Consider the following 20,607-nt stretch of genomic DNA (forward strand, 5'->3'; position numbering starts at 1 on the left):
GATCACCTCCTATTGAGATGAGAGAAAAAAGAAATAAAGAGAGAATGAAAATACAGATGTTCTCGATCACCTCCTATTGAGATGAGAGAAAAAAGAAATAAAGAGAGAATGAAAATACAGATGGTCTCGATCACCTCCTATTGAGATGAGAGAAAAAAGAAGTAAAGAGAGAATGAAAATACAGATGGTCTCGATCACCTCCTATTGAGATGAGAGAAAAAAGAAATAAAGAGAGAATGAAAATACAGATGGTCTCGATCACCTCCTATTGAGATGAGAGAAAAAAGAAATAAAGAGAGAATGAAAATACAGATGTTCTCGATCACCTCCTATTGAGATGAGAGAAAAAAGAAATAAAGAGAGAATGAAAATACAGATGTTCTCGATCACCTCCTATTGAGATGAGAGAAAAAAGAAATAAAGAGAGAATGAAAATACAGATGTTCTCGATCACCTCCTATTGAGATGAGAGAAAAAAGAAATAATGAGAGAATGAAAATACAGATGGTCTCGATCACCTCCTATTGAGATGAGAGAAAAAAGAAATAAAGAGAGAATGAAAATACAGATGGTCTCGATCACCTCCTATTGAGATGAGAGAAAAAAGAAATAATGAGAGAATGAAAATACAGATGTTCTCGATCATCTCCTATTGAGATGAGAGAAAAAAGAAATAAAGAGAGAATGAAAATACAGATGGTCTCGATCACCTCCTATTGAGATGAGAGAAAAAAGAAATAAAGAGAGAATGAAAATACAGATGTTCTCGATCACCTCCTATTGAGATGAGAGAAAAAAGAAATAATGAGAGAATGAAAATACAGATGGTCTCGATCACCTCCTATTGAGATGAGAGAAAAAAGAAATAATGAGAGAATGAAAATACAGATGTTCTCGATCATCTCCTATTGAGATGAGAGAAAAAAGAAATAAAGAGAGAATGAAAATACAGATGGTCTCGATCACCTCCTATTGAGATGAGAGAAAAAAGAAATAATGAGAGAATGAAAATACAGATGTTCTCGATCACCTCCTATTGAGATGAGAGAAAAAAGAAATAAAGAGAGAATGAAAATACAGATGGTCTCGATCACCTCCTATTGAGATGAGAGAAAAAAGAAATAATGAGAGAATGAAAATACAGATGTTCTCGATCATCTCCTATTGAGATGAGAGAAAAAAGAAATAAAGAGAGAATGAAAATACAGATGTTCTCGATCACCTCCTATTGAGATGAGAGAAAAAAGAAATAAAGAGAGAATGAAAATACAGATGTTCTCGATCACCTCCTATTGAGATGAGAGAAAAAAGAAATAAAGAGAGAATGAAAATACAGATGTTCTCGATCATCTCCTATTGAGATGAGAGAAAAAAGAAATAAAGAGAGAATGAAAATACAGATGTTCTCGATCACCTCCTATTGAGATGAGAGAAAAAAGAAATAAAGAGAGAATGAAAATACAGATGTTCTCGATCACCTCCTATTGAGATGAGAGAAAAAAGAAATAAAGAGAGAATGAAAATACAGATGTTCTCGATCACCTCCTATTGAGATGAGAGAAAAAAGAAATAAAGAGAGAATGAAAATACAGATGTTCTCGATCACCTCCTATTGAGATGAGAGAAAAAAGAAATAATGAGAGAATGAAAATACAGATGGTCTCGATCACCTCCTATTGAGATGAGAGAAAAAAGAAATAAAGAGAGAATGAAAATACAGATGTTCTCGATCACCTCCTATTGAGATGAGAGAAAAAAGAAATAAAGAGAGAATGAAAATACAGATGTTCTCGATCACCTCCTATTGAGATGAGAGAAAAAAGAAATAATGAGAGAATGAAAATACAGATGGTCTCGATCACCTCCTATTGAGATGAGAGAAAAAAGAAATAAAGAGAGAATGAAAATACAGATGTTCTCGATCACCTCCTATTGAGATGAGAGAAAAAAGAAATAATGAGAGAATGAAAATACAGATGTTCTCGATCATCTCCTATTGAGATGAGAGAAAAAAGAAATAATGAGAGAATGAAAATACAGATGTTCTCGATCACCTCCTATTGAGATGAGAGAAAAAAGAAATAAAGAGAGAATGAAAATACAGATGTTCTCGATCACCTCCTATTGAGATGAGAGAAAAAAGAAATAAAGAGAGAATGAAAATACAGATGTTCTCGATCACCTCCTATTGAGATGAGAGAAAAAAGAAATAAAGAGAGAATGAAAATACAGATGTTCTCGATCACCTCCTATTGAGATGAGAGAAAAAAGAAATAATGAGAGAATGAAAATACAGATGGTCTCGATCACCTCCTATTGAGATGAGAGAAAAAAGAAATAAAGAGAGAATGAAAATACAGATGTTCTCGATCACCTCCTATTGAGATGAGAGAAAAAAGAAATAAAGAGAGAATGAAAATACAGATGTTCTCGATCACCTCCTATTGAGATGAGAGAAAAAAGAAATAATGAGAGAATGAAAATACAGATGGTCTCGATCACCTCCTATTGAGATGAGAGAAAAAAGAAATAAAGAGAGAATGAAAATACAGATGTTCTCGATCACCTCCTATTGAGATGAGAGAAAAAAGAAATAATGAGAGAATGAAAATACAGATGGTCTCGATCACCTCCTATTGAGATGAGAGAAAAAAGAAATAATGAGAGAATGAAAATACAGATGTTCTCGATCACCTCCTATTGAGATGAGAGAAAAAAGAAATAAAGAGAGAATGAAAATACAGATGTTCTCGATCACCTCCTATTGAGATGAGAGAAAAAAGAAATAAAGAGAGAATGAAAATACAGATGTTCTCGATCACCTCCTATTGAGATGAGAGAAAAAAGAAATAATGAGAGAATGAAAATACAGATGGTCTCGATCACCTCCTATTGAGATGAGAGAAAAAAGAAATAAAGAGAGAATGAAAATACAGATGGTCTCGATCACCTCCTATTGAGATGAGAGAAAAAAGAAATAATGAGAGAATGAAAATACAGATGTTCTCGATCATCTCCTATTGAGATGAGAGAAAAAAGAAATAAAGAGAGAATGAAAATACAGATGTTCTCGATCACCTCCTATTGAGATGAGAGAAAAAAGAAATAAAGAGAGAATGAAAATACAGATGTTCTCGATCACCTCCTATTGAGATGAGAGAAAAAAGAAATAATGAGAGAATGAAAATACAGATGGTCTCGATCACCTCCTATTGAGATGAGAGAAAAAAGAAATAAAGAGAGAATGAAAATACAGATGTTCTCGATCACCTCCTATTGAGATGAGAGAAAAAAGAAATAAAGAGAGAATGAAAATACAGATGTTCTCGATCATCTCCTATTGAGATGAGAGAAAAAAGAAATAAAGAGAGAATGAAAATACAGATGGTCTCGATCACCTCCTATTGAGATGAGAGAAAAAGAAATAAAGAGAGAATGAAAATACAGATGTTCTCGATCACCTCCTATTGAGATGAGAGAAAAAAGAAATAAAGAGAGAATGAAAATACAGATGTTCTCGATCACCTCCTATTGAGATGAGAGAAAAAAGAAATAATGAGAGAATGAAAATACAGATGGTCTCGATCACCTCCTATTGAGATGAGAGAAAAAAGAAATAAAGAGAGAATGAAAATACAGATGGTCTCGATCACCTCCTATTGAGATGAGAGAAAAAAGAAATAATGAGAGAATGAAAATACAGATGTTCTCGATCATCTCCTATTGAGATGAGAGAAAAAAGAAATAAAGAGAGAATGAAAATACAGATGGTCTCGATCACCTCCTATTGAGATGAGAGAAAAAAGAAATAATGAGAGAATGAAAATACAGATGTTCTCGATCACCTCCTATTGAGATGAGAGAAAAAAGAAATAAAGAGAGAATGAAAATACAGATGTTCTCGATCACCTCCTATTGAGATGAGAGAAAAAAGAAATAAAGAGAGAATGAAAATACAGATGTTCTCGATCATCTCCTATTGAGATGAGAGAAAAAAGAAATAAAGAGAGAATGAAAATACAGATGTTCTCAATCACCTCCTATTGAGATGAGAGAAAAAAGAAAAAAAAAGAAATAAAGAGAGAATGAAAATACAGATGTTCTCGATCACCTCCTATTGAGATGAGAGAAAAAAGAAATAAAGAGAGAATGAAAATACAGATGTTTCTCGATCACCTCCTATTGAGATGAGAGAAAAAGGAAATAAAGAGAGAATGAACATACAGATGTCTCGAATCACCTCCTATTGAGATGAGAGAAAAAAGAATAAGAGAGAATGAAAATACAGATGTTCTCGATCATCCTCCTATTGAGATGAGAGAAAAAGAAATAAGAGAGAATGAAATACAGATGTTCTCGATCATCCTCCTATTGAGATGAGAGAAAAAAGAAATAAAGAGAGAATGAAAATACAGATGTTCTCATCACCTTCTATTGAGATGAGAGAAAAAAGAAATAAAGAGAGAATGAAAAATACAGATGTTCTCGATCACCTCCTATTGAGATGAGAGAAAAAAGAAATAATGAGAGAATGAAAATACAGATGTTCTCGATCATCTCCTATTGAGATGAGAGAAAAAAGAAATAAAGAGAGAATGAAAATACAGATGTTCTCGATCACCTCCTATTGAGATGAGAGAAAAAAGAAATAAAGAGAGAATGAAAATACAGATGTTCTCGATCATCTCCTATTGAGATGAGAGAAAAAAGAAATAAAGAGAGAATGAAAATACAGATGTTCTCGATCACCTCCTATTGAGATGAGAGAAAAAAGAAATAAAGAGAGAATGAAAATACAGATGTTCTCGATCATCTCCTATTGAGATGAGAGAAAAAAGAAATAAAGAGAGAATGAAAATACAGATGTTCTCGATCATCTCCTATTGAGATGAGAGAAAAAAGAAATAAAGAGAGAATGAAAATACAGATGTTCTCGATCATCTCCTATTGAGATGAGAGAAAAAAGAAATAAAGAGAGAATGAAAATACAGATGTTCTCGATCACCTCCTATTGAGATGAGAGAAAAAAGAAATAATGAGAGAATGAAAATACAGATGTTCTCGATCATCTCCTATTGAGATGAGAGAAAAAAGAAATAAAGAGAGAATGAAAATACAGATGTTCTCGATCACCTCCTATTGAGATGAGAGAAAAAAGAAATAATGAGAGAATGAAAATACAGATGTTCTCGATCATCTCCTATTGAGATGAGAGAAAAAGAAATAAGAGAGAATGAAAATACAGATGTTCTCGATCACCTCCTATTGAGATGAGAGAAAAAAGAAATAAAGAGAGAATGAAAATACAGATGTTCTCGATCACCTCCTATTGAGATGAGAGAAAAAAGAAATAAAGAGAGAATGAAAATACAGATGTTCTCGATCATCTCCTATTGAGATGAGAGAAAAAAGAAATAATGAGAGAATGAAAATACAGATGTTCTCGATCATCTCCTATTGAGATGAGAGAAAAAAGAAATAATGAGAGAATGAAAATACAGATGTTCTCAGATCACCTCCTATTGAGATGAGAGAAAAAAGAAATAATGAGAGAATGAAAATACAGATGTTCTCGATCATCTCCTATTGAGATGAGAGAAAAAAGAAATAATGAGAGAATGAAAATACAGATGTTCTCGATCATCTCCTATTGAGATGAGAGAAAAAAGAAATAAAGAGAGAATGAAAATACAGATGTTCTCGATCATCTCCTATTGAGATGAGAGAAAAAAGAAATAAGAGAGAATGAAAATACAGATGTTCTCGATCACCTCCTATTGAGATGAGAGAAAAAGAAATAATGAGAGAATGAAAATACAGATGTTCTCGATCATCTCCTATTGAGATGAGAGAAAAAGAAATAAAAGAGAATGAAATACAGATGTTCTCGATCACCTCCTATTGAGATGAGAGAAAAAGAAATAAAGAGAGAATGAAAATACAGATGTTCTCATCACCTCCTATTGAGATGAGAGAAAAAAGAAATAATGAGAGAATGAAAATACAGATGTTCTCGATCATCTCCTATTGAGATGAGAGAAAAAAGAAATAAAGAGAGAATGAAAATACAGATGTTCTCGATCACCTCCTATTGAGATGAGAGAAAAAAAGAAATAAAGAGAGAATGAAAATACAGATGTTCTCGATCATCTCCTATTGAGATGAGAGAAAAAAGAAATAAAGAGAGAATGAAAATACAGATGTTCTCGATCACCTCCTATTGAGATGAGAGAAAAAAGAAATAAATGAGAGAATGAAAATACAGATGTTCTCGATCATCTCCTATTGAGATGAGAGAAAAAAGAAATAAAGAGAGAATGAAAATACAGATGTTCTCGATCACCTCCTATTGAGATGAGAGAAAAAAGAAATAATGAGAGAATGAAAATACAGATGTTCTCGATCATCTCCTATTGAGATGAGAGAAAAAAGAAATAAAGAGAGAATGAAAATACAGATGTTCTCGATCACCTCCTATTGAGATGAGAGAAAAAAGAAATAAAGAGAGAATGAAAATACAGATGTTCTCGATCATCTCCTATTGAGATGAGAGAAAAAAGAAATAAATGAGAGAATGAAAATACAGATGTTCTCGATCATCTCCTATTGAGATGAGAGAAAAAAGAAATAATGAGAGAATGAAAATACAGATGTTCTCGATCATCTCCTATTGAGATGAGAGAAAAAAGAAATAATGAGAGAATGAAAATACAGATGTTCTCGATCATCTCCTATTGAGATGAGAGAAAAAAGAAATAATGAGAGAATGAAAATACAGATGTTCTCGATCACCTCCTATTGAGATGAGAGAAAAAAGAAATAATGAGAGAATGAAAATACAGATGTTCTCGATCACCTCCTATTGAGATGAGAGAAAAAAGAAATAATGAGAGAATGAAAATACAGATGTTCTCGATCACCTCCTATTGAGATGAGAGAAAAAAGAAATAATGAGAGAATGAAAATACAGATGTTCTCGATCACCTCCTATTGAGATGAGAGAAAAAAGAAATAATGAGAGAATGAAAATACAGATGTTCTCGATCACCTCCTATTGAGATGAGAGAAAAAAGAAATAATGAGAGAATGAAAATACAGATGTCTCGATCACCTCCTATTGAGATGAGAGAAAAAAGAAATAATGAGAGAATGAAAATACAGATGTTCTCGATCACCTCCTATTGAGATGAGAGAAAAAAGAAATAATGAGAGAATGAAAATACAGATGTTCTCGATCACCTCCTATTGAGATGAGAGAAAAAGAATAAGAGAGATGAAATACAGATGTTCTCGATCACCTCCTATTGAGATGAGAGAAAAAGAATATGAGAATGAAATACAGATGTTCTCGATCATCCTCCTATTGAGATGAGAGAAAAAAGAAATAATGAGAGAATGAAAATACAGATGTTCTCGATCACCTCCTATTGAGATGAGAGAAAAAAGAAATAATGAGAGAATGAAAATACAGATGTTCTCGATCACCTCCTATTGAGATGAGAGAAAAAGAAATAATGAGAGAATGAAAATACAGATGTTCTCGATCACCTCCTATTGAGATGAGAGAAAAAAGAAATAATGAGAGAATGAAAATACAGATGTTCTCGATCATCTCCTATTGAGATGAGAGAAAAAGAAATAATGAGAGAATGAAATACAGATGTTCTCGATCACCTCCTATTGAGATGAGAGAAAAAAGAAATAATGAGAGAATGAAATACAGATGTTCTCGATCACCTCCTATTGAGATGAGAGAAAAAGAAATAATGAGAGAATGAAAATACAGATGTTCTCGATCACCTCCTATTGAGATGAGAGAAAAAAGAAATAATGAGAGAATGAAAATACAGATGTTCTCGATCATCCTCCTATTGAGATGAGAGAAAAAAGAAATAATGAGAGAATGAAATACAGATGTTCTCGATCACCTCCTATTGAGATGAGAGAAAAAGAAATAATGAGAGAATGAAAATACAGATGTTCTCGATCACCTCCTATTGAGATGAGAGAAAAAAGAAATAATGAGAGAATGAAAATACAGATGTTCTCGATCATCTCCTATTGAGATGAGAGAAAAAAGAATAATGAGAGAATGAAAATACAGATGTTCTCGATCATCTCCTATTGAGATGAGAGAAAAAAGAAATAATGAGAGAATGAAAATACAGATGTTCTCGATCACCTCCTATTGAGATGAGAGAAAAAAGAAATAATGAGAGAATGAAAATACAGATGTTCTCGATCACCTCCTATTGAGATGAGAGAAAAAAGAAATAATGAGAGAATGAAAATACAGATGTTCTCGATCATCTCCTATTGAGATGAGAGAAAAAGAAATAATGAGAGAATGAAAATACAGATGTTCTCGATCACCTCCTATTGAGATGAGAGAAAAAAGAAATAATGAGAGAATGAAAATACAGATGTTCTCGATCACCTCCTATTGAGATGAGAGAAAAAAGAAATAATGAGAGAATGAAAATACAGATGTTCTCGATCATCTCCTATTGAGATGAGAGAAAAAAGAAATAATGAGAGAATGAAAATACAGATGTTCTCGATCATCTCCTATTGAGATGAGAGAAAAAAGAAATAATGAGAGAATGAAAATACAGATGTTCTCGATCACCTCCTATTGAGATGAGAGAAAAAAGAAATAATGAGAGAATGAAAATACAGATGTTCTCGATCATCTCCTATTGAGATGAGAGAAAAAAGAAATAATGAGAGAATGAAAATACAGATGTTCTCGATCATCTCCTATTGAGATGAGAGAAAAAAGAAATAATGAGAGAATGAAAATACAGATGTTCTCGATCATCTCCTATTGAGATGAGAGAAAAAAGAAATAATGAGAGAATGAAAATACAGATGTTCTCGATCACCTCCTATTGAGATGAGAGAAAAAGAAATAATGAGAGAATGAAAATACAGATGTTCTCGATCATCTCCTATTGAGATGAGAGAAAAAAGAAATAATGAGAGAATGAAAATACAGATGTTCTCGATCATCTCCTATTGAGATGAGAGAAAAAGAAATAATGAGAGAATGAAATACAGATGTTCTCGATCACCTCCTATTGAGATGAGAGAAAAAAGAAATAATGAGAGAATGAAAATACAGATGTTCTCGATCACCTCCTATTGAGATGAGAGAAAAAAGAAATAATGAGAGAATGAAAATACAGATGTTCTCGATCATCTCCTATTGAGATGAGAGAAAAAAGAAATAATGAGAGAATGAAAATACAGATGTTCTCGATCATCTCCTATTGAGATGAGAGAAAAAAGAAATAATGAGAGAATGAAAATACAGATGTTCTCGATCATCTCCTATTGAGATGAGAGAAAAAAGAAATAATGAGAGAATGAAAATACAGATGTTCTCGATCATCTCCTATTGAGATGAGAGAAAAAAGAAATAAAGAGAGAATGAAAATACAGATGTTCTCGATCACCTCCTATTGAGATGAGAGAAAAAAGAAATAATGAGAGAATGAAAATACAGATGTTCTCGATCACCTCCTATTGAGATGAGAGAAAAAAGAAATAATGAGAGAATGAAAATACAGATGTTCTCGATCATCTCCTATTGAGATGAGAGAAAAAAGAAATAAAGAGAGAATGAAAATACAGATGTTCTCGATCACCTCCTATTGAGATGAGAGAAAAAAGAAATAATGAGAGAATGAAAATACAGATGTTCTCGATCATCTCCTATTGAGATGAGAGAAAAAAGAAATAATGAGAGAATGAAAATACAGATGTTCTCGATCATCTCCTATTGAGATGAGAGAAAAAAGAAATAATGAGAGAATGAAAATACAGATGTTCTCGATCATCTCCTATTGAGATGAGAGAAAAAAGAAATAATGAGAGAATGAAAATACAGATGTTCTCGATCATCTCCTATTGAGATGAGAGAAAAAAGAAATAATGAGAGAATGAAAATACAGATGTTCTCGATCACCTCCTATTGAGATGAGAGAAAAAAGAAATAATGAGAGAATGAAAATACAGATGTTCTCGATCATCTCCTATTGAGATGAGAGAAAAAAGAAATAATGAGAGAATGAAAATACAGATGTTCTCGATCATCTCCTATTGAGATGAGAGAAAAAAGAAATAATGAGAGAATGAAAATACAGATGTTCTCGATCATCTCCTATTGAGATGAGAGAAAAAAGAAATAATGAGAGAATGAAAATACAGATGTTCTCGATCATCTCCTATTGAGATGAGAGAAAAAAGAAATAATGAGAGAATGAAAATACAGATGTTCTCGATCACCTCCTATTGAGATGAGAGAAAAAAGAAATAAAGAGAGAATGAAAATACAGATGTTCTCGATCACCTCCTATTGAGATGAGAGAAAAAAGAAATAATGAGAGAATGAAAATACAGATGTTCTCGATCATCTCCTATTGAGATGAGAGAAAAAAGAAATAATGAGAGAATGAAAATACAGATGTTCTCGATCATCTCCTATTGAGATGAGAGAAAAAGAAATAATGAGAGAATGAAAATACAGATGTTCTCGATCATCTCCTATTGAGATGAGAGAAAAAAGAAATAATGAGAGAATGAAAATACAGATGTTCTCGATCATCTCCTATTGAGATGAGAGAAAAAAGAAATAAAGAGAGAATGAAAATACAGATGTTCTCGATCACCTCCTATTGAGATGAGAGAAAAAAGAAATAATGAGAGAATGAAAATACAGATGTTCTCGATCACCTCCTATTGAGATGAGAGAAAAAAGAAATAATGAGAGAATGAAAATACAGATGTTCTCGATCATCTCCTATTGAGATGAGAGAAAAAAGAAATAATGAGAGAATGAAAATACAGATGTTCTCGATCACCTCCTATTGAGATGAGAGAAAAAGAAATAATGAGAGAATGAAAATACAGATGTTCTCGATCACCTCCTATTGAGATGAGAGAAAAAAGAAATAATGAGAGAATGAAAATACAGATGTTCTCGATCACCTCCTATTGAGATGAGAGAAAAAAGAAATAATGAGAGAATGAAAATACAGATGTTCTCGATCATCTCCTATTGAGATGAGAGAAAAAAGAAATAATGAGAGAATGAAAATACAGATGTTCTCGATCATCTCCTATTGAGATGAGAGAAAAAAGAAATAATGAGAGAATGAAAATACAGATGTTCTCGATCATCTCCTATTGAGATGAGAGAAAAAAGAAATAATGAGAGAATGAAAATACAGATGTTCTCGATCACCTCCTATTGAGATGAGAGAAAAAAGAAATAATGAGAGAATGAAAATACAGATGTTCTCGATCACCTCCTATTGAGATGAGAGAAAAAAGATAAAAGAGAGAATGAAAATACAGATGTTCTCGATCACCTCCTATTGAGATGAGAGAAAAAAGATAAAAGAGAGAATGAAAATACAGATGTTCTCGATCACCTCCTATTGAGATGAGAGAAAGTAAGAGAGTCCTGAGCCTATAGTATAAGAACTCACCTGTCTTGCAGTTTGTTCATTCTGCTGCCTGTCCCTCTGTACCTTTTATGTCGTCGATTGATTGGTCTGTGTCGTTGGCTGGGTGTAGCTGGTCGTGGCTGAAATTTTATCAATATTAATGTCATGAATTAAATAAAAAGAAACCAAGAGATTTAACATAAAGAAGTAAATTGAGCAAAAAATGAAAAAGGGACGTAAGCGTCGCAGGTTTGTCGAAGGCGATGAAAACCAGAGAGCTCAAAAAAAAAAGGACTGCTCGGTGCGGTAGTGAAAGGAAGACTGACTGTATTCTAAATGTCTACTCTCATATTGTCATGGGGGCGTGTCCTATTTGCTGTCATCCATTAGATTCCCCAGGAAGATAAGTGACAGGTGGGAGCGTTTGCGGCAATAACAATAAGAACACAGGCCGACTTCTTCACATTGTCATGTATTTATTGTTTTGTGGTTGCACCTGCCGACATGAGATATTTACATAACTATCTACCAAGTAGTGCAATTACGGTTCTCTGGGAAATGTATCGATTGACTGAAGCAATTTATGTCTCTAAAATCAAGGTTCCGTGTTCATCTGCTCCGTCATTTTCCTCTCCATCGTCACCGTGTTATCGACAACTTGAAAGAATAGGAAAGTAGAGCAAATGGAGAGAACGGGGAGTACAAAAGTATAAATGTATAATGGGACAATAGGTGAGAAAAAGAAACAAGTCATACACGCGGCTGCGTGATACATTCGAGTTACTGCATAGGATTGAGCACGTCTTTGCGGCAGGACGAGGGCGCAGATCACACTTCGGACACCATTGATACAACAATCACTTATTCCGCAGAAAAATGAGATGATGAAGATCAAAGGGTAGCTGAAAATGATAAGATCGAGAAATGCGTCAAATCACCGAAAATGCGTCAGTGTCGTTTTCCTTTGCGCATTTCCGGATACCATACCCCTGTTGAATCCAAATCGAATCCTGACTGGTTGGTCGCATTGGAGCTTCAAATGGGGTTGAAATATGGACCAGACCACAATATATACATACACTGAGTGCACCAATTACCATAGTTGGTTTCAGCCCGAATCCCTTGATTCGTTTTGATAAAGCTGAGATCAGGAGACCCACTGAAAAAAAAGAGATCGAGAAATGCGCCAACATGTAGAGTGCTGACGCGATTCTCGTGACAAAACCCAACTCACTCAAAACCTCGCCGAGACCAGCCCCTAGACTGTAGATTGCAGGGATGTAGATCAAACTTGAATTGCTTTTTGTGAAATTCATCGCTGTTGGGAAAATGGCCAACCAGAAGGATACATTGAATCCTCCGAGAATTGTCAAGGGTAGAAGTTGCACAAGTTTTGGGGAGATTACTGTAGTGCAAGTGAGTTCTGAAAGACACGTGGTATCGGATCGAGAAATGCGTCAAGGTGAGTGACACTGACGCACTTTCGGTGCTTGACGCGTTTCTTGTGACTTACTCAAAGACTCCACAAATCCGTGTTTTTTCTCAGCGCTTTCCAGTGAGTTCTCCACACTTTTCGATGGCATCAAGGCGAATGTTACAATGGCCAGCGCTGACATTCCAGAAAATGCGGCAGATAACATTCTTCTGAAATTAAAATTGTTTTGATCTACACAACTTTGTGTTGGCTTCTCACATCTCATTATCACTATATCTCCGTTCATGTTGATGGAATGTTTCTTGCAAAGTGGAATTCTGGGTTACTGTAGGAATCGTGGGCACGGTGAAGGAGGTGATACCAGCGAGGATACCAGCACCAATCATTAAACTGGAAAATTTGAGATCGGAAAATGCGTCAATGCACCGAAAGTGCGCCAACTCACCAACAACATCCAACGGACCACGAGATCGAGACATTCGACTCGATAGTCTCTCTTGTTGAGTGTTGTGACAAATAGTTTCCCATTCCCAAGTAGTAAACTGAATTATGAATTGTTTTTTTTTATCTACATTCAAAATTTTTTGACCTACATGATGTGCCAATACCCAGTAAAACAGCTGAGAAAAAGTAGAAGTAAATATTGAAAAATAGGAATCCGAGGGGGAACAGTGTGTAGGAGACTGCGGAGAAAATCAGCAAACTTTTGGAAGTGCTGATGTGAAGAATTGATGGGGCGAAGAGGCAAGTGGTCATGTAGGCGGCGAAGATCACGGCTTGGCTGGAAAATGGAGATCGAGAAATGCGTCAAGTCACCAAAAGCGCATCAAGTCACGAGAAGTGCGCCAAGGCTCTAAAAGCGCGTCAAGACACCAAAACCACGTCAACTCACCCATAATAACCAGCATACTGACTGACTTTCTCCGGATTCCTCTCATGAATCGAATGAATTACTGATTCCAGAATGAAGGATTCAGAATCATAGCCGACCATAATGCATAGCTGACCAAAGCCCAGCATGGCAGCACACAGCAATTCAAAGTTTCGTTGCTTCATCTTTTTCTGGAAATTGGGAAAAACTTTCCTGATTTTCAAAAAAAAATGTTGTCTGAAATTTTTTTCAGTTTTTCAGGCAAAACTGAAAATGCAACGTGCAACGTCTCCACACAAACTATGGTCAGTTTATAAACTTTCCTCTCTTTCTGTCCTTTCCCTCCCCTTAATTTGCATAACTCCTGTCCGAGACAAAAAATTCAAACTTGATATTTTGCACTGAGTATTCCAGCCATATGAGTGATATTATGCAATGTTACAGAAAAGTGATATTGAATTTGAATTATTCAAATTTTGAACTAAAAAAAGAGAATAAAATTGTATGGAACGGCACGTTGAACTTACGCACACGTATTGTCTGTCATTTTTGTTATTCTTCGTGAGGGTACTGTACCCAGTTTCAGACAAAGTCGAAAGCTATATCACTAGAAAGCTGAGGACGTGTGGATTCTGAATCTAGTTTTAGATTTTATTAAAAATAAATTTGAGATGAGTTACAGGGGGCAGACTCGGGTGTTCCTGATAGTAGCGACAACCAATAGCTCGACTGATCGATCCGATGGGAAAAGTACGCAAGAATTATCGAAATTTCACATTTGAAAATAAACAATTCCATGGTAATAACGATTAGGTTACTGTTTCAGAAATTTGAAAAATAAAAGGAACTCAACTTATTAAGTATTAGTCATCGGTTTTGACACACAAAAACCAGAAATCAAAAAGTATGTGCCACAAAACTAAAAAACATGAGAATTTTCATTTTCAGAAAATAAAACAAGAAAATAGAAATTAAGATCACCGATCTATCTGGGTTCTGAATTTATATGAGTTAATATTTCAGATTGGTTCTTTTTCAGAGATGTATTTTCTCATAAGGAAGATTTGAATAAAAACAGTTTCAGCTTGGTAGTAAATCTCAGGTCATTATACATGACTGATGCTCTTAGTTAGCGTGTTGACAAATAGAGTAGAATCTATGATTATCTGATGGGTAATGTTATTTAAGACAGTTTGACGTCTATCAAATTTTCACGGTTTTCAGAATTTATGAAATGAAGATTTGTTGTGCGACGATCAATGCATGACTATTCTACCTATCCATAGTTTTGATTTTCCTGTTCGAGGAATTATTCGTTGTGAGTAACTATACATTTATAAAGTTGTAAGAACGCTTTATTAATTCTTGAACGAATCCTAGAGTTTTCAACATTTACCAAATAACAGAAACCGTTACAGTTCCATATTATTCACAATTCTTAATTTTCAATGATATAGATTGACGAGTGCCAACTTCGCCTTTATAGTAATAGTCTTCACAGTTCACGTCTGCCATTAGAATTATGATGGTAATCTGGAGAAAAAACGATTAAAAAGGAAAACCTCTACGAATTTTTTACGGCTTTCAGAAGTTACCAAAAAAGGAATTGGTCAGCTGAGATCAGTTTTAAAAGCATAGATTCGAAAAGTATCTTCCTGATTTCTTTAAGAAATTAACTTTTTTTCAAAAATATTTTTGGAAGTTTTTCAAATGTCAGAGAATTTACTGTTTCATATTTTTGGTATAAACCGAGGAAAAAAAAGCAACTGATTCGATACCTACTTTCGCCAAGTTTTTTACGAAAGGTTCACAAAATATAACCCTTTTTTCCCTATAGATCTGAAAAGAAGAGCCGAATTAGAGTTTTTCTGTTTCTATAACTCAATGAAGCTTTCGAAGTAATGTTCGAAAACGTTTGTTCTGTCAAAGTATTGAAGAGTGACTGTTTCAATTGGATAGTAAATTGTTGTGTTTTTCGAATGAGGTAGTGCTGTTCGCATAAGCCCTCATTTTATTTTAAACGGTTCCCACAAATTAGGATTTGGCGATCTAAGAATAGTCATTCAATAATCGAAAGGTATCAAGCACTATTGTAGTTCGATTCAAACAATTGGCCTCTTTAGGGATGTCATTTGCAACACAAAACTAGGGAAAAACACACAATTTTTCGGAATATGAAGGATTCTGGAGGAAGCATCTCAAACAGTAGCCGTTACTGTTTCAGATTGATTTCAATTCTCATTTTTCTCATTAGATTGATTCGTCGATTAACTGTTACATCTTTGTTATTAATCTCAAGTTTTTATTCATGGTGTAGTGCGGCTTTTCCACCATCAACAAGTCCAATTATGATGATAATCTGAAGGATAACGATGTTGAAATAAGAAAACCTTAACGAAATTTTTAGAATTTTCAGAAATTATCAAACAAGGATTTCTTCAAAATTATTGTTGACAAAAAATTATGTTTGAAAAAAAGAAATCTAAAAGAATCTTCCTGAAATCTAGATGAAATACACAAGAACTATAAAACTTATTATTATTGTTCTTACTGGAAAATTATTCGAAAACATCAACCGGGACTCCAGTTGCATCAAATATAAGAAGTGAACCCGAAGCAGTCAAAACTTAGTTTATTACTGCTTCAGAGTTGTTGAGAGGGCAATGAAGGTAGCGGTCGGAGACTATTGCCTCTCAGAAGAAATATAAATCGTCCCAAAATAAAGTGTATGCGGCATGTTTGTAAGATAAGCAATGTTAGAAAGAACACAAAGTATCAGTGACCCGTTTATTGAACCTTCTTCTAGGAAAAATCCTCGAAGAATAACCAAAATAGAGAAAGGGTGATAAAAAAGAGAATAAAAGAGAGCGTCGTGTCCTGAGGAGAAGTTGAGTCGACGAAGACAGGAAGACGAACGCGGCGGGACTGAACGGCGGGAAAAAGAGACTAAAAGTCCCAAAAACCGGAAGAATAGAATTTAGCCTAAGCTCTCAAACTCGCGCCAGATTCTGATGGCACGGGAAAATATAGTGCTAACATCAGAATCTCCTCAACAACTCTCTCAAAGCGAAGACGGTCGGAGAAACGACCGTCGTCGGCGGGAAAACACGAACGAACTGAATTACTCTGGCCTAAAAAGGATAACATGAGCAATGACACGCGACGCGACCGCTCGCGAGTAACGACATAGGCGTCTACTTGCGAGAGAGCGTTACGGAAGAGAGAGTGTTGGGGTTATTGGAGCGCATTAGCTGAATTTGGAGTTTTAGAGAGGGAATTTGAATTATAATTATTTATAATAATTTAGAATAATTAAATATAAACCAGATAACTGGAAATAACGATGATAATTGTAACATTGTTAATAAACAGATTGAATAAAAGGTAATTAAAGGCTCCGATGGTCCTAGTTTTGTGGGCAAAACCAGAGGGGACCGTCGGATTGCCTTTGGTAGCCAAGTAAGGGGGTACCCAAAGGGGGAACCTTGGCTACACTCCCGGGGGGAGGGGACGGCGGGCTCCTGCACTTCAGCAAGTTTTTACGCAGTTGATGAGCAAGTCTGTAGCTGTTTGCGAGAGAAGTATGCTCTCACTCAGCCCGACGGCCACTACAAAACTACTGCATCGGCGGGATTTTCCTCAACCTCCAGTCTTGACTGGTGTAATTCAAAATCTGCATCATCGAGATTCTCGAGTTGATCGGTGTTTGGGTTCAGCCAAAGCTGTCGCACGGCCGGCCGCGGCCGGCCGCGGCCGGCCGAGGTAGGGCCGCGGCCTCGGCCGGCCGCGAGAAGAAAAAAATGAAAAAGCCGCGGCCGGCCGCGGCCGAGGCCGCGGCTTTTTTTTCAAAGTTGCAAAACTTTGTCGTTTTTGAAAAAAGTTTTGCTGGTTTTTTGCTTTCTGGTACAAATCTGACAACCGGGGATCGATCCCCACTCGTGCCAAAACTTTTTTGTTTTTTGTTTTTGAGATTTTGGTACCAATCTGACAACCGGGGTTCGATCCCCACTCGTGCCAAAACTTTTTTGTTTTTTGTTTTTGACCTTCTGGTACCAATCTGACAACCGAGGTTCGATCCACACTCGTGCCAAAACTTTTTTGTTTTTTGTTTTTGACATTTTAGTACCAATCTGACAATCATGGTTCAACCCTACTCGTGCAAAAACTTTTTTGTTTTTTGTTTTTGACATTTTGATGCCAATCTGACAATCATGGTTCAACCCCACTGGTGTCAAAGTTGTTTTTCATTTCATTTTTGGTTTTTGGTGAAAATCTGAAGACCAAAGTTGCCTTTTCGGAGAAGGACTGTTTTGAAAAAAAAACACTTGTAATCTATCTAAAAATGTTTTTTTTTTGTTTTGAAATGGTTTCAGAATGGTACCAAAAAGCAAGAAATGAAATGAAAAAAGGTTTGACACCGGAGGGGTCGAACCCTGGTGATCAGATTGTTACTAAAAAGTCGAAAACAAAAAACAAAAAAGTTTTGGCACGAGTTGGGATTGAACCCCGGTTGTCAGATTGGTACCAAAAAGTCGAAAACAAAAAACAAGAAAGTTTTGGCACGAGTTGGGATTGAACCCCGGTTGTCAGATTGGTACCAAAAAGTCAAAAACAAAAAACAAAAAAGTTTTGGCACGAGTTGGGATTGAACCCCGGTTGTCAGATTGGTACCAAAAAGTCAAAAACAAAAAACAAAAAAGTTTTGCCACGAGGGGGGTCGAACCCTGGTTGTCAAATTTGTACCAAAAAGCCAAAAACAAAAAACAAAAAAGTTTTGCCACGAGGGGGGGTCGAACCCTGGTTGTCAGATTTGTACCAAAAAGCCAAAAGCATATCAAGTCATGTTTTCAGTTGATATGCTAGAAAGCCGCGGCCGGCCGCGGCTTTTTTGAGATTTTTAAGAAAAAGCCGCGGCCGGCCGCGGCCCTTCACGGCCGGCCGCGGCTTCGGCCGGCCGCGATTTTCAACAGCCTTGGGTTCAGCGGTAGTGAATAATTGAATAATTTTTGATAAGTTTTAGTAATAGCTTTTAGATTCTGTTATAGATTGGCTGATGTTGTGACTTTTCTGGCATATCTCATGTGTTTATCTTTTAGAACGGCGGGAGCTGGCAATTCTTTTAGACGATTGTTCTGTGCGTTATCTGTGCTATCCTCCGCTGCGGTATTTAGGCGGTTCAGTGGATTTTATTCCAGCGGAATCAGCTAACAGCATGCACGTGAATCTACACTGCCTAGCATTAGGCAATCTCATGGTGAAATTGTCCGTCACGTTCACACGGATGATGATTGCCGATGACCAATTGTATCTTTTTTAGAATCGTTTTTCAATGATGACCACCTGTCCAACGGCGGGACGCAATGGCGACAGCCGTTTTTTCCGTATGCTCTCTGGAAAGAAGATATCGATCAGATTTTTCGTACCAGTCAGATAGCTTGATGCGACTTATCCAGATGGGTTGTGTGATAACCTCTGTACTCGAGTGAAGAGTATCTGATGTGTATACGTCGGCAAGAGGTACAAGCTTGACTTTATAGAATGTAAAGTCTTTTGATAACGGAGCAGTTTTCTTCTTGGACAGTTATGTTGTGGAATCAATTGGGTTAATTAGTATGAATTTTTACAATTTTTACAATGTATCGATATAAGTGCTCCTTGAGTACTTTGTGATTTAAATTTTGTCAAATTTTGGAACTCGATATCCGATGGGAATTATAGCTTTGAGATTCACAGCCTTTTTGATTCTCGTTGTTGCTGAGCAATCTAACTGTTTTATATCAATTGATTGATAAATCAGACTTGGTGGGCTGTTTCATCGTATGGCTTGCCTATGATCGGATTTTTAGTATTTTATTGAACTTTGAACGTTGTTAGTACAATTTGAAATGATTTTATGAGAGAATTATGTTGCTGTAAGGGTGGTAGTTGATGCCTACAGTCTTGACTGTTTCGGCGGGACTGGATCGAGCTTTATTATTCGAGCTCAATGGGCAGTTGCTGAGGTTAGACGACTGTTACTATCAACAATCATTGTTGTGTCAGCCAGTCCTTGTGATTTCGTAAAGGAATTTTGTATTGCTGAAAATGAAGTGACAATTGGTGGTCTCTCACCCAAGACATTGTAGGCGTAACAGTCTGCCGCACAGTTGTCATGTGACGCACTGCTAGACATAGGCAAGATTCTTTCGGAAAATTCGTTTCCGTCGTAAGCTGTCTAGGGATGACGATCACTCTGTCTGTGAAGGTGCTACGCAGAGCTCTCCCATACGGGTAGCAGCTCATTTGGGATGAGACTCTTCCAATTGTTGTCATTACTTCATGCTGGATGTAAGCGATCACCAGATTAGTGAGATCGACATGTACAGTTTGACATTTTCAGCAACTTTGGAAGCAACTTCTCTGTTTTTAGATGTTTACTTTGTTAGAATTTTGCTCTTCTCCCGAGTTTATCCATAAGTATTGTGACCATGTTTTTTTTTTTTTTTTTTTTTTTTTTTTTTTTTTTTTCTGAGATGTTGTGTCTGTGAGCCATCGGCGGGAATAGTGAGCCTTGGTGACGGTTGTACGATCTTTGTAACGGAGTCTATGCCAGTGATCTTCCGAGTAGGAAAAGGTATCACGGTACTTGGACTAAACTTGAATCGAAAGCAATATACGCTTGTCAAGAACTTTTTTCATTCTTTTCCCGTGTTTTTATAGCACTTGGTCAATCATTGGATCATTGTGGAGCCTTGAACATCTATTTGGAAGACTTGGCTTGACCACGATCATGATGTACAGTGGATGCTTGGAAATCGGAGAAGAGCTTTGGATACAATTTTATCGTTCTGGCTGATATTGTAGGATAT

At 35.7% G+C, this 20,607-nt stretch overlaps 1 protein-coding gene across 1 annotated transcript; it reads right to left on the reverse strand.

Annotated features, from left to right (window-relative positions):
• Positions 1–11,511: 11,511 nt before the first annotated feature.
• GCK72_013145 (uncharacterized protein) lies at positions 11,512–13,944 on the reverse strand (the record flags this gene model as incomplete). The annotated part of the gene is made up of 8 exons (XM_053729680.1): positions 11,512–11,593; positions 12,441–12,612; positions 12,688–12,876; positions 12,931–13,097; positions 13,147–13,278; positions 13,334–13,430; positions 13,482–13,669; positions 13,781–13,944. The coding sequence occupies 8 exons, from the start codon at positions 13,942–13,944 to the stop codon at positions 11,512–11,514; spliced, it is 1,191 nt and encodes a 396-aa protein (XP_053584452.1).
• Positions 13,945–20,607: the final 6,663 nt, after the last annotated feature.

Source organism: Caenorhabditis remanei, chromosome IV, assembly GCF_010183535.1.
Source record: "Caenorhabditis remanei strain PX506 chromosome IV, whole genome shotgun sequence".
NCBI lineage: Eukaryota > Metazoa > Nematoda > Chromadorea > Rhabditida > Rhabditidae > Caenorhabditis > Caenorhabditis remanei.